A 14,716-nucleotide genomic window follows, 5' to 3' on the forward strand; every position below is an offset into this window, starting at 1 on the left:
CCTTCCTTCCCTCATTTCCTCCTTCCTTTCTTCCTTTCTTCATACTTCTTCCTCCCTCCTCCCTCCCTCCCTCCTCCTCCCTCTTCTTCCTTCCTTCCTTCCTTCCTCCTTCCTTCCTTCCTCCTCCCTCCCTCCTTCCTTCCTTCCTTCCTTCCTTCCTTTCCTTCCTTCCTTCCTCTCCTTCCTTCCTCCTTCCTTCCTTCCTTCCTTCTTTCTTCCTCCTCCTTCCTTCCTTCCTTCCTCCTCCTCCCTCCTTCCCTTCCTTCCCTTCCTTCCTTCCTCCCTTCCTTCCTTCCCTCCTCCTCCTTCCTTCCTTCTTTCTTCCTTCCTGCGTTCCTTCTTTCCTTTCATCCCTTTTTCCTTCCTGTCTACTTTATTTTCTCTCCCTCCTCCTCTCCTTCCTTCCTTCCTTCCTTCTTTCCTTCCTTCCTTTCTTCCTTCCTTCCTTCCTCTCCTCATTGTGAAGACATTGATGGGTTTGTTTACATAGTCCCTCCTCCTCCTCCTCTTCCATCTCCTCCTCCTCCTCCTCCTCCTCTTCCATCTCCTTTAGTCTTTCCTCAAGGTATTCCTCTCTCTCTCTGTGTGTGTGTGTGTGTGTGTGTGTGTGTGTGTGTGTGTGTGTGTGTGTGTGTGTGTGTGTGTGGTACCATTTTCCTTTTTCTAAACATTTCTTCTTTTTTTATATTATTTTTTTCATTCTTTTTTCTTTTCTTTCTTCCTCTTTTTCCTTTTTCTTTCTTTTTTTCATTTTCTTTTTTTTATATTTTTCTTTCATCTTTCCGCAATTTGTTTTTCTTTCTTCCATTGTTGTATTTTCTCTCTCTCTCTCTCTCTCTCTCTCTCTCTCTCTCTCTCTCTCTCTCTCTCTCTCTCTCTCTCTCTCTCTCTCTCTCTCCCCTTAAGTCAATATTTATCTTTTTCATCCTCTGCTCCACCTCTCTTCTCTCCCCTCTCCCCCCCCTATCTCTCTCTCTCTCTCTCCCCCTCTCTCTCCCCCCTCTCTCTCTCTCTCTCTCTCTCTCTCTCTCTCTCTCTCTCTCTCTCTCTCTCTCTCTCTCTCTCTCTCTCTCTCTCTCTCTCTCTCTCTCTCTCTCTCATCTTAAGAAACTGAATACCTGGCTCTTAATACCTCTTTGTTGAGAGAGAGAGAAATAGTGTAGGTAAGAGAAAGAAAAGAAAATGAAAGAAAAATAGGAAAAAAATAATGTCTGTCTTTTCTGAAACTATATATTTTACATTTTATTTATCTCTCTCTCTCTCTCTCTCTCTCTCTCTCTCTCTCTCTCTCTCTCTCTCTCTCTCTCTCTCTCTCTCTCTCTCTCTCTCTCTCTCTCTCTCTCTCTCTCTCTCTCTCTCTCTCTGTTCATCTATCTGTATCTCTAACTATCTATCTATCTATCTATGTCTATCTATCTATCTATCTATCTATCTATCTATCTATCTATCTATCTATCTATCTATCTATCTATCTACAAACAACGAAAACAAAAACAAACAAACTAACAAACATATTCTCTTCCAGGCCCATCGTGGGAACGGAGGGAAGAAAACAGGAGGAGGCGGAGGAGGAGGAGGAGGAGGCGGAGGAAGAGGAGGAGGAGGAGGAGGAGGAGGAGGAGGCGTGAACACCCCGCCCCCCCAGCCCCGAGGACGGGTGATGAAAATAGGCGTGAAGGAGGAGGTACTGAAGAAGAACAGCAACACCAATAGCAACACCACCCTCAACACCGCTAACACCACCCCGCCCTCAGCAGGCCTAGTCACGCCCGCCAGCAGGTGAGACGAGGAGGAGGAGGAGGAGGAGGAGGAGGAGGAGGATAAGGATCATTAAAGTCGCATTACTAAACATTTCGTCGGTCAAGTACATATTTGACAAAGCTTTCATAGGAGTTGTGGGCATTTCCAGGGGTAGTTTTATGACCCTGGTGGTAGTGTGACCCTTCCTCTGTACCGTGAACCTAAAGAAACACACATTTGACAAGGCTTTCATAGGAGTTGTGGGCATTTCCAGGAGTAGTTTTATGACCCTGGTGGTAGTGTGACCCTTCCTCTGTACCGTGAACCTAAAGAAACACACATTTGACAAGGCTTTCATAGGAGTTGTGGGCATTTCCAGGGGTAGTTTAATGACCCTGGTGGTAGTGTGACCCTTCCTCTGTACCATGAACCTAAAAACACATATTTGACAAGGCTTTCATAGGAGTTTGGGCATTTCAGGGGGTAGTTTATGACCCTGGTGGTAGTGTGACCCTTCCTCTGTACCATGAACCTAAAGAAACACATATTTGACAAGGCTTTCATAGGAGTTATGGGCATTTCCAGGGGTAGTTTCATGACCCTGGTGGTAGTGTGACCCTTCCTCTGTACCATGAACCTAAAGAAACACATTTGACAAGGCTTTCATAGGAGTTTTGGGCATTTCCGGGGGTAGTTTTATGACCCTGGTGGTAGTGTGACCCTTCCTCTGTACCATGAACCTAAAGAAACACATATTTGACAAGGCTTTCATAGGAGTTTGGGCATTTCAGGGTAGTTTTATGACCCTGGTGGTAGTGTGACCCTTCCTCTGTACCATGAACCTAAAGAAACACTCATTTGACAAGGCTTTCATAGGAGTTGTGGGCATTTCCAGGGGTAGTTTTATGACCCTGGTGGTAGTGTGACCCTTCCTCTGTACCGTGAACCTAAAGAAACACTCATTTGACAAGGCTTTCGTAGGAGTTGTGGGCATTTCCAGGGGTAGTTTTATGACCCTGGTGGTAGTGTGACCCTTCCTCTGTACCGTGAACCTAAAGAAACACACATTTGACAAGGCTTTCATAAGAGTTGTGGGCATTTCCGGGGTTAGTTTCATGACCCTGGTGGTAGTGTGACCCTTCCTCTGGACCAAGAACCTAAAGAAACACACATTTGACAAGGCTTTCATAGGAGTTGTGGGCATTTCCAGGGGTAGTTTTGTGACCCTGGTGGTAGTGTGACCCTTCCTCTGTACCATGAACCTAAAGAAACACATATTTGACAAGGCTTTCATAAGAGTTGTGGGCATTTCCAGGGGTAGTTTTATGACCCTGGTGGTAGTGTGACCCTTCCTCTGTACCGTGAACCTAAAGAAACACACATTTTACAAGGCTTTCATAGGAGTTGTGGGCATTTCCAGGGGTAGTTTTATGACCCTGGTGGTAGTGTGACCCTTCCTCTGTACGATGAACCTAAAGAAACACATATTTGACAAGGCTTTCATAGGAGTTTTGGGCATTTCCAGGGGTAGTTTTATGACCCTGGTGGTAGTTTGACCCTTCCTCTGTACCATGAACCTAAAGAAACACATATTTGACAAGGCTTTCCTAGGAGTTTCAGGCATTTCCAGGGGTAGTTTATTGACCCTATTGGTAGTTTGACCCTTCCTCTGTACCATGAACCTAAAGAAACACATATTTGACAAGGCTTTCCTAGGAGTTGTGGGCATTTCCAGGGGTAGTTTTATGACCCTGGTGGTAGTTTGACCCTTCCTCTGTACCATGAACCTAAAGAAACACACATTTGACAAGGCTTTCATAGGAGTTTTGGGCATTTCCAGGGGTAGTTTTATGACCCTGGTGGTAGTGTGACCCTTCCTCTGTACCGTGAACCTAAAGAAACACACATTTGACAAGGCTTTCATAAGAGTTGTGGGCATTTCCAGGGGTAGTTTTATGACCCTGGTGGTAGTGTGACCCTTCCTCTGTACCATGAACCTAAAGAAACACACATTTGACAAGGCTTTCATAGGAGTTGTGGGCATTCCCAGGGGTAGTTTTATGACCCTGGTGGTAGTGTGACCCTTCCTCTGTACCGTGAACCTAAAGAAACACACATTTGACAAGGCTTTCATAGGAGTTTTGGGCATTTCCGGGATTAGTTTTATGACCCTGGTGGTAGTGTGACCCTTCCTCTGTACCATGAACCTAAAGAAACACACATTTGACAAGGCTTTCATAGGAGTTTTGGGCATTTCCAGGGGTAGTTTTATGACCCTGGTGGTAGTGTGACCCTTCCTCTGTACCATGAACCTAAAGAAACACATATTTGACAAGGCTTTCATAGGAGTTTTGGGCATTTCCGGGATTAGTTTTATGACCCTGGTGGTAGTGTGACCCTTCCTCTGTACCGTGAACCTAAAGAAACACACATTTGACAAGGCTTTCATAGGAGTTTTGGGCATTTCAGGGTAGTTTATGACCCTGGTGGTAGTGTGACCTTCCTCTGTACCGTGAACCTAAAGAAACACACATTTGACAAGGCTTTCATAGGAGTTGTGGGCATTTCCAGGGGTAGTTTTATGACCCTGGTGGTAGTGTGACCCTTCCTCTGTACCATGAACCTAAAGAAACACACATTTGACAGGCTTTCATAGGAGTTTTGGGCATTTCCAGGGATAGTTTCATGACCCTGGTGGTAGTGTGACCCTTCTTCTGTACCGTGAACCTAAAGAAACACATATTTGACAAGGCTTTCATAGGAGTTTTGGGCATTTCCGGGATTAGTTTTATGACCCTGGTGGTAGTGTGACCCTTCCTCTGTACCGTGAACCTAAAGAAACACACATTTGACAAGGCTTTCATAGGAGTTGTGGGCATTTCCGGGATTAGTTTTATGACCCTGGTGGTAGTGTGACCCTTCCTCTGTACCATGAACCTAAAGAAACACACATTTGACAAGGCTTTACCTGCTGAGACGAGGAGGAGGAGCAGGATCATTAGTGTCTCCATAGCGGGGAGAATCGATGAAGGGGGAAGGAAAGAAGGAGTGAAGGCATATCAACATAACTCTCTATTGTATAGGAACTCAAATATCACCAGATTACTTGTTAGGGAGGGCGGCTCGTTACCAAAGCCTCGGTCACACTGAATAGGCGCACCTAACATCATCAAATGTTGGGTACAAACTTGGCGGCGGGACTGTTTTTGGGGGCCATTAAGGGAGTTAAAGGGTAAGCGGTGGCTGAACAGATAGCAAGACGGCCCCGCGTTCAGGAGGACGCGAGTTCAATCCCCGCCCGGTGCCACCAAGCTGGGATTTTTCAGCCGCCGCCGAGTGGCTTAAAACTACCCACATGCTGTCCAGAAGACCACCTATCAACCCGGACTCTAGATTCTAGGATTAATGAGCTCCGGGAGGGCAGCATGAGCCAATGCAAGATGGCGCCACTGTAAACACTCGCTTGCGCCAGAACGGGCTGAGCCGACCATCAGGACCCACCGGGAAAAAGCCTTGGACCGACCATCAGGCCCCACCGGGAAGAAGACGTAAAAAAAAAAAATAATAATAATAATAACGGGCTAAAGAATGGCTTATCCGGATATTTTGTTTGTATTTATTAATGATCCACGAGACATCCTGGAGTTAAATCAAAGTATGTGCTTATCTTTGTAATCATTCATACACGCACGGGTAACATTTCTGTGGTGTCTGATTCACTTATTAGAGTGAAATTCTATTGTGAAAAAGTCACAGATTCGTGCCACTGGTAAAAATGAAACTAGTAATTTAAGTTTTGCCTCTCCATGAAATATACACAAATAGATAAATATGAAAGCTCACTTAGACACAATATGTGACATCACCTGCTTTGCGCAGTAAAAATATGCTATTTGTGGTATCTGACACCCGCAAAATGGCGTATAGGCTGGCTCGGGCCTCGGGAATACAGCCTCATCGTTGCCAGATTGTCGTACTCAGCCGATTATATTTCCCGACTTCCTACCCCGAAACTGTCTTCTGGGCTCCAATAACGAAACTCATTTATAGTTATCGTTAAAAGAGTAAGATCCTGATGTTTCTTGGCAACAGTTAGGGGTCAGAAACGGTAAATACTGTGCTCGGAGTACGACAATCCGGCAACGGTGGCTATACGTATTTTCATATTATTGTTTTGTTGTTTATTCAATGTTGTGTTCAAGAAAAAGAACACTCATAACTTTAGTTAGTTGTTGGTTATAAGGATTCTTTACGAAATACAATTATAACACTACCTCCTCAACTCTAGGAAACGTCCTGAATCCTGGATCGGCTACTGTGATGTTAGGTGCGCCTATTTACGACCTAATAACGACTTCCCGCAACCCGTCATGTGTCTCCGCCCTCCGACCGAGCGGGCGGAGGTTTTTGGTGCTGCACCAAAAGCCTCCGGCCACTGGTCGGCGCATGGTGGCCGTCCTGACTGGACTCCCAAGTGTGTGGTCACGTCCGGCCACACACCGGACGGCCGCCGGTAGCCGTTCGGTTACACGAGTGCTCGGCCACCTACGTGCTCGGGAAGCGGTGGGTGTGAATCGCAGCATTTAAGGGTCTCGGGTGGTCGTTATCAGGTCGTTAAGTCAGTGTGACCGGGGCTTTAGGTTTCATCGTTCCTACCAGCAATTCAAATACTTACCCAAAGTGTTCAAGTGACATAAAAATAACCCCGCCCCGAAATGGTTTGAAAATTCCAAGTCGTCTACTTCAGTGATGGTAAATCGTCCAGCGTGGTGATGGCAGACACGTGGAAGATTCATAAATTGTCGGGAGTGTCGGCTGGTGCACACCGGGAACGATGCCACGCTACGCACGCTGCGTCGCCGGGACGCGCCCACGCTGCGAGTGTTGAGGCTGGACACGATGTTGGCTATGTTTGAGATGTTGCACCGAACATCAGCACCTCCTGTAAACAATCCCCAGCATTCTCTAGACATATATAAACGCGGATATTTTCGTACTTTCTCTATTAACTCCTCCATTTAGGGTTACCCCCTTGAGCTCAGAAATAAGGAACGTATTTCAAGGGAGGAGGGGGACGTTATGTTCCATACTTTACACGTATTTTAGAACGAACCTTGACAAATTCGTAATTTAACGGACTGGTTTTGTGATTGACCGAAAAATGCCCTCACTGCTGTTTTATAAGAGTGAATTTAGTGAGCAGTGCAGTTGCTCCCGCTAAACCTGAAGTGCTCTACTGCGCGTGCCGAGCGATGTCGCTGGCGTCGCCCGCTTAGCTTCCCATCCGGTGCAGACAGTATCAATGAAAACAACAGCAGCGATTGAAAGCCACGCGGCGGGATAGCGCGCTTCCAATGGGAACACCCGCTTAGGAGGAGGCAGAGTGACCAATATAAATAAATCATAAATGTCTGCATAGTAAGAGGAATGAATGAATGAGTGAATGAATGTATGAGTGAATGAATGAATGAGTGAATGAATGAATGAATGAATGAATGAAGGAAGGAAGGAAGGAAGGAAGGAAGGAAGGAAGGAAGGAAGGAGAAAAGAGAAAAAAACAGTAGATACAAATAGTTAACACTGAATAACACACACATACACACACACACACACACAAGGAATGTTAAGCTTTAAACATAAATATAAATAAATAAATAAAAATCACACACACATAATTTTCTTGCAAGTAAAATCTGAAACTCATGTAAGCAGTAATTAACCCAGAGAGAGAGAGAGAGAGAGAGAGAGAGAGAGAGAGAGAGAGGATCGTAACCCGTTGATTATGTAACCCTAATCCTATTTCACGTAATCCTAAAGACGCGGTCTGAAACCTTATCCACGACGACCTTCACGTTTTCTTCTCGTTCTTTCAAGGGATGACTTAATTAGGATAGAAAATGGGTGTTAATATGTCTGTGTGTGTGTGTGTGTGTGTGTGTGTGTGTGTGTGTAACGTGAGAGTGCAAGGGTGTGTGGTGTCTGATATCTCTTTAAACTGGTACACACACACACACACACACACACACACACACACACACACACACACAGGCATGGGAAGGAAGACCAGTTTACTTGTGGGAGTGTTGAGTGTTGGTGTGTGTGTGTGTGTGTGTGTGTGTGTGTTTGTGTGTGTGTGTGTGTGTGTGTGTCTGTCTCTCTCTCTCTCTCTCTCTCTCTCTCTCTCTCTCTCTCTCTCTCTCTCTCTCTCTCTCTCTCCTTGAACAGAACCAGATCAGCCTCTCGGGGGTCAAACGGGGCCAGTCCACGGGGCCTCCACAAGCCCAGCTCCGTCGCCCCCGCCCCCCCCCGCCCCACATCAACCCCAGGGTGACGCAATCGCATCGGGGTCCGCGGCGGAGGACGGCTTAAAGGTGGGGACAGCACGGACAGTGTCAACTCAATTCTCAGCGATGCCCAGACAGCCTCGGACTCAACCCCGGATCTGTGCGACGCCTGTGACCTTGAGAATGGTAACGTCAACACCAATACCACCGTCAACACCACTGCTAACACCACCAGTAACACCACCAGGCTCCCCAAGCAGACGGTGAAGCAGACAACGAAACATCAGGTCAAGTTTCAGGACGTCCAACATTCACCCCTGAAATCCAAAGACTCTAACCTGGATTCCCCCGCGGCTAGAGTCCCCCACCTGAGTGTCAGTGCCGGGGGTAGCGTCGGGGGTAGTGCCGGGTCATCCCCTGCCTCTGGTCGCCTAACCGCCACCACTCGCCAGCTCCCGAAACCGCAAATCCCGACGGTGAAATCTTTCCCGAATTCGAAAACGCCGCCACAGCCGCAAGTCACACAGGTGTACGTGGAAGTTCCGCCTCGTGGTAAACCCTTCCACCCACAGCCTAGGGTCTCGCGGGACTCCGAAAGCTCGTCCAAGTCCGCCACGGAGGCTGATTCCGGCTTGGGGTCCTCCAGCGAGAGTGACCGATTGGCGCGCGGCGAGGAAACTTGCGACACGGATACCCTCGACTCAAACAACCTGGAATTCCCTGAGGACGTATCGGAGTTGTGGCTACGGGAGAAGCGGGGGAGTGTCCTTGAGGCGGGGCGTGGCGGGGGAGGTCATCTCGCCCCACACAGCACCCTGGAGTTAGCGTTCAAGGGGTCAGGAAGCATTGAAGTGAAGCGTCGCGGTATAGAAGTGAAAGTTACGGCAAATCCCTCAACAGTCATGCCTAGTAAGGGTGTCGGTGGGTTGGGAGGCTTGGGGAGTGGGGTGACATCTTCCTCCTCCTCCTCCTCTTCCGTCCTGACCTCCCCGCCTGATAGGAAAGGGAAGGGAGGGAAGGAGAAGAGGGAGAGCCCGATCACATATGGAATGGCCCGTCAAAAATTCGCGCCATACTCAAGAAATCGCTTTGGGTACTACCACAGCGCCTACCAGACTAAGTCTACCGATACTACCACCTCCGCTACCACCGCTAAGCTATCCATGGCTACACCTACCACCACAACCAATAAACCGACCCCCAATGCAACCAAAACAGCATCACCGCCAAAGACTACCAAAGCACACAGCAAAAGCCCACCTAGTCACCACCACGCCGGGAAGACCTCACCACCGCAAACCGCGAAATCGTCACCGCCAAACACGACCGCCGGGTTAGTCAAGAGTCGTGTTGCGCTACTGGAAACGACGCCGCAGAACTCCGCCAAGAAGACATCGCCGCAGCCCCCGCCAAGCCTCAGAAAGCCCCAAGCCCTCAAAAAGCCCCTAGTCAGACCAACATCGCTCGAGAAGTCCCCATTGCTAGTCATGCCGGTGTCCGAACGTAACATCGAGTTGAGCAAACCAGTGTTCCGTAGACTCGAATATTCCGAGTACGAACGGCAGAAGGACCCCACCGGTACCCAAACCAAAGGGGTGGTTGAGGATATCCTAATCGTCGGTTCGGTTGAGACGCAAACCCTACCGGACAACCACAGTGATCTCAAGGCGACGACGAAACTCAAGACAAGTCCGACCGGTGACCTGACCCACAACGAGGTCACCAAGTCCTCACAGGATGCCAAGGAGCGCGAGAAAGTCCTACTGGAGACTAGTATGGAAGCTTCCTTGACCTCCGTAGCGTCTGACCTCTCCCTGACCCCACAGAACCTCTCGCCAGATGGGTCGAAAATCCTGACTCCGCAATCCGAATCCTCCTTTGAAATCCTTGAATCCTTGAGTGAGACGCTGGATTTGACGATTGAGGAGAGAAAAGTTGAGGACAAGGATGAGGTCTCCACATCATCCACTTCCTCCTCCACATCCATTCCGACTGTCCCGGCCACATCCACTCAACCGCATAGGGTCAACACACATACACACACACACACGACCGTCTCACCGACCTCCGACCATCACTACCGACCTCTCACAAACCTTCTCTCATCGCTGAAATCGTCAATGGACTCACAGTCATCCAGCGACTCCCAGCGCTCACCCACTGACTCATCCTCCACACACCATCACCTGGCACTGACCAACTCCTCATCCGGGCAATCGGGGACCTGCACACCGATTCTGACATCCGCACGTGACCTCGATCTCGACTTTCTTATCGACGACGAGATTGCCGACCAGCCCGGATTGACGTTCGGAGAGGAAGCATCTGGCGGGGGGCTGTCAACGTCCTTCTTTGGGGATGACGAGTTTGACGAGCTTGTCGCGGCCGTGTCGGGGGCGGCCGCAGGGGGTGTTGGGGGCGGTGGTGCGATGCCTTCACCCACGCACCTCCACAACCACCACCACCTCCACCAAGGCCTGCTTCCTCACCTCCAGCATCTTGGGTCCCCGGCGAATAGTGGAGGTGGTTGCTCCTCCACTGCGACCTCAACTGGTATGTGGTTGTCGTTGTTACTACTACTACTACTACTACTACTACTACTACTACTACTACTACTACTACTACTACTACTACTGCTATTTTTATTCTTGTTTCTGTTTTTTTTTAATCTTTTCTCGATCTCACTTTTTCTTCTTAGTTTTATTTTTTGATTTATTTTTGTTTTTTGTTCGTTTTCTTCCTGTTTTTCATCTTTTCTTCTTTTTCTTCTTTTTCTTGCGCTTCTTGTTTCTTTCTTTTTCTTCTTCTTCTTCTTCTACTACTACTACTACTACTACTACTACTACTACTACTACTACTACTACTACTACTACTACTACTACTACTACTACTACTACTACTACTACTACTACTGCTATTTTTATTCTTGTTTCTGTTTTTTTTAATCTTTTCTCGATCTCACTTTTTCTTCTTCGTTTAATTTTTTGTTTTATTTTTGTTTTTTGTTCGTTTTCTTCCTGTTTTTCGTCTTTTCTTCTTTTTCTTCTTTTTCTTGCGCTTCTTGTTTCTTTCTTTTTCTTCTTCTTCTTCTTCTTTTTCTACTACTACTACTACTACTACTACTACTACTACTACTACTACTACTACTATTACTAAGCCCTTCATGACATAATTAGTCTCAATACTTATTAATATCTTTTGCTTAACGAAGAAAAGATTGAGAGAGAGAAAAAAATTACGTTGAAGGAAGAGAAATATTGAAACGTGAATTACATTTTTAATTTCCCTGAACCTGAAATTAATATATATCATCTGTCTTCTCCTCCTCCTCCTCCTCCTCCTCCTCCTCCTCCTCCTCTTCCTATAGGTGAGGGATGTCGGCGGCCCAGAGCAGATAGTTTGGACACCAGTACCTCAAGTCTGGCAGGGGATGACCTTATGTTGGACTATGAAGCAAGGTGAGAGAGAGAGAGAGAGAGAGAGAGAGAGAGAGAGAGAGAGAGAGAGAGAGAGATTGTGTCTGTCCCTAATCTCGTTTATATAGTAATAGTTTTTGCTTTTCTGAATGGTTCAATAGCACACACACACACACACACACACACACACACACACACACACACCTCAGAATAATAATAATAAGCATGTTTTTATATAATATGCTGAGTCGTATTTAAATTCATTGTTACATTATTTATTTAGTTTTGCCGAGCTTGTGTGTGTTTGTAAGTTCGTTTGTTTGTGTGTGTGTGTGTTGTTTTTGGTCGCATTCAGAACTTTTTTAATTAGAAGTTTTATTTTGGTTCAGAGTTTAAACTTTTCATATTTTCCTTTTTTTTGACATTTTTTAAGACATTTTTTTAGACATTTAGACATTTTAAAGAATTTTTTAGACATTTTTGACAATTTTTTGAGACATTTTTTAACGTTTTTCAGACATTTTTTGACATTTATTTTAGACATTTCTTTTTAGACATTTTTTAGACATTTATTTTTAGACATTTTTTTGACATTTTTATTTTGACATTTTTTAAAACATTTTTAAGACATTTTTTAAGACATTTTTTAAGACATTTTTCATAGTTAGTCCCAAAAAGTTTTCTTCACTAATTAAACCGTAAATAAATCAAGTAACTCATATACTGTTTTATTTTTACTTTATTTTACTTATATTTTATTCTATTATTTAATTTTTATTTAGTTATTCCTAAAAAGTTTTCTCCATTCAAAATTAAGTAAATACACAGTTAAGTTACTCTCTGAAAAACCTCCTTTAAATATCGTGAATATATTTTAAACCTTCATATCTATTTTCGTATTTATATGATTTTAATAAACTTTTGCATGTAATTTATTTATGTAATGAATTTATGTATGAAAGTGAACTCATACATCAAGTTGCCTTCATTTATATTAATTATCCTATTATGCTTATTTCTGAAGATTCCATACATCATTTTTTGCACTATCAAAGCTTAGTATAATTTTGTCTTGTTAAGTGTCTTTGTTTTGAAATAGCCACTTAAGCACATAGTAGTATTTAATTTTGTCTTGTTAAGTGTCATTGTTTTGAAATAGACACTTAAGCACATAGTATTTAATTTTGTCTTTAATGTTATTGTTTTACGAGGTTGTCAGTGTTGTGTTCAATGAATGTTTGCATGAGCATGGATTAAGCCCCCCCAGACCTGTTCCCTCCTACCTTCTCCTGTCTCCTCTCTTTCTTCCTCCTTCTCCTTCCTCCTCCTATCTCCTCTCTTTCTTCCTCCTTCTCCTCTTCCTTCCTCCTCCTATCTCCTCTCTTTCTTCCTCCTCCTCCTTCCTCCTCCTCCTATCTCCTCTCTTTCCTCCTTCTCCTCTTCCTTCCTCCTCCTATCTCCTCTCTTTCTTCCTCCTCCTCCTCCTATCTCCTCTCTTTCTTCCTCCTCCTCCTCCTCCTCCTTCCTCCTCCTATCTCCTCTCTTTCTTCCTCCTCCTCCTCCTCCTTCCTCCTCCTATCTCCTCACTTTCTTCCTCCTCCTCCTCCTCTTCCTTCCTCCTCCTATCTCCTCTCTTTCTTCCTCCTTCTCCTCCTCCTTCCTCCTCTTCCTACTCTTCCTCCTCCTTCCTCATTTCCATTCTTCCTTAAGTCTTTTCATTTTATCTTCTATCTTCTCATTGTTTTCTCTCTCTCTCTTCCTTCCTCCTCCTCCTCCTCCTCCTCCTCCTCCTCCTCCTCCTCCTCCTCCTCCTCCTCCTCCTCCTCCTTCTCTTCCTCATCTTCCTCCTTCCTCAGTTTCTTCTCAATGTTTCCTCTCTCCTTCCTTCCTAATCCTCCTCCTCCTCTTCTTCCTCCTCTTCCTCCTTCCTCAGTTTCTTTCTCCTCAATGTTTCCTCTCTTCCTTCCTTCCTCCTCCTCCTCCTCTTCTTCCTCCTCTTCCTTCTTCCTCAATTTCTTTCTTCCTTCTCCTTCTTCCACCATCCTCTCTATTTCTCACCTTCCTCCTATCTCCTCTCCTTCTTCCTCCTCCTCCTCTTCCTCCTCCTTCCTCCTCCTCCTTCCTCCTCCTCTTCCTCCTCCTCCTTTCTTTCTTAACCCTTTTCAACATTCATTTTATCTTCTCATTCTTTCTTTTTCTTCTCTTCCTCCTCCTCCTCCTCCTCCTCCTCCTCCTTCTTCTTCCTTATTCCTTCAGTACTTAATCCTGTCTCCTCCTCCTCCTCCTCCTCCTCCTCCTCCTCCTTTTCCTTCATTCTTTCTATTTCCTTTCCTTTCTCTCTCTATATCTCCTCCTCCTCCTCCTCCTCCTCCTCCTACTCTTCCACCTCCTCAACCATGCATGTGTTATAGTACGCCTTGTGACTCCACCACCACCTCCACCTCCACCGCCACCACCACCACCACCTCCACCGTGGGAGTGAGGGAGGGAGCCCGACCTAAGAGTACGCATCTACGCATTGCCTTGCCTGGACGGAGGTGAGAGAGAGAGAGAGAGAGAGAGAGAGAGAGAGAGAGAGAGAGAGAGAGAGAGAGAGAGAGAGAGAGAGAGAAATAAAAAAAAAGAAAGATGAGAGAGAGAGAGAGAGAGAGAGAGAGAGAGAGAGAGAGAGAGAGAGAGAGAGAGAGAGAGAGAGAGAGAGAGAGAGAGAGAGAGAGAGAGAGAGAGAGAGAGAGAGAGAGAGAGAGAGAAATAAAAAAAAAGAAAGATAAAGAAAATAGAAAGAAATGAAAAGAAAAGAGAAAAATATAGATGAGAGAGAGAGAGAGAGAGAGAGAGAGAGAGAGAGAGAGAGAGAGAGAGAGAGAGAGAGAGAGAGAGAGAAAATCAAAACAGCTGGACATCAAGAAACCGTTTAAATCCCCCACAAGCTTTTTTTTTTCTTTCATTTTTTTTATGTTTTTTTGTGTGTAGATATTTTTTGCATGTGTGTGTGTACGTTAGTTTGTGTGTGTGTGTGTGTGTGTGTGTGTGTGTGTGTGTGTGTGTGTGTGTGTGTGTGTGTGTGTGTTTATAAGCCTTTCCTCATCAATTATTCATTTTTACTCATTGTTACTCATCATTTCCTCATCTTATTCATTTTTTTACTCATCATTCACTCATTGTTACTCAGCCTTTCCTTTCCTTGTGCTCAGTTACTCACCACTTATTCATCAACGCATACTCATAATTTGCCAACTTGTTTTCATTTATTATTTACTCACCATATACTCATCC

At 45.5% G+C, this 14,716-nt stretch overlaps 2 protein-coding genes across 2 annotated transcripts in view; one reads left to right on the forward strand and one right to left on the reverse strand.

Annotated features, from left to right (window-relative positions):
- Positions 1-1,102: 1,102 nt before the first annotated feature.
- Positions 1,103-5,405, reverse strand: LOC126991040 (uncharacterized). The gene is made up of 5 exons (XM_050849730.1): positions 4,573-5,405; positions 4,259-4,363; positions 3,738-4,052; positions 1,846-2,171; positions 1,103-1,110 (listed from the first exon to the last, which is right to left on the reverse strand). Exons 1-5 carry the CDS (start codon positions 4,749-4,751, stop codon positions 1,103-1,105), a joined length of 933 nt encoding a protein of 310 aa, XP_050705687.1. The 5' UTR covers positions 4,752-5,405.
- Positions 5,406-6,060: 655 nt separating this feature from the next.
- Positions 6,061-14,716, forward strand: part of LOC126991041 (serine-rich adhesin for platelets-like) — a 32,811-nt gene continuing 24,155 nt past the window's right edge. Inside the window, exons 1-4 of the mRNA XM_050849731.1 lie at positions 6,061-6,214; positions 8,100-10,577; positions 11,392-11,482; positions 13,852-13,977. Coding sequence (XP_050705688.1) covers positions 6,061-6,214; positions 8,100-10,577; positions 11,392-11,482; positions 13,852-13,977 — 2,849 coding nt within the window. The remainder of the gene's footprint in view (positions 6,215-8,099; positions 10,578-11,391; positions 11,483-13,851; positions 13,978-14,716) is intronic.

Source organism: Eriocheir sinensis, unplaced genomic scaffold, assembly GCF_024679095.1.
Source record: "Eriocheir sinensis breed Jianghai 21 unplaced genomic scaffold, ASM2467909v1 Scaffold230, whole genome shotgun sequence".
In the NCBI taxonomy this organism is placed as follows: Eukaryota; Metazoa; Arthropoda; class Malacostraca; order Decapoda; family Varunidae; genus Eriocheir; species Eriocheir sinensis.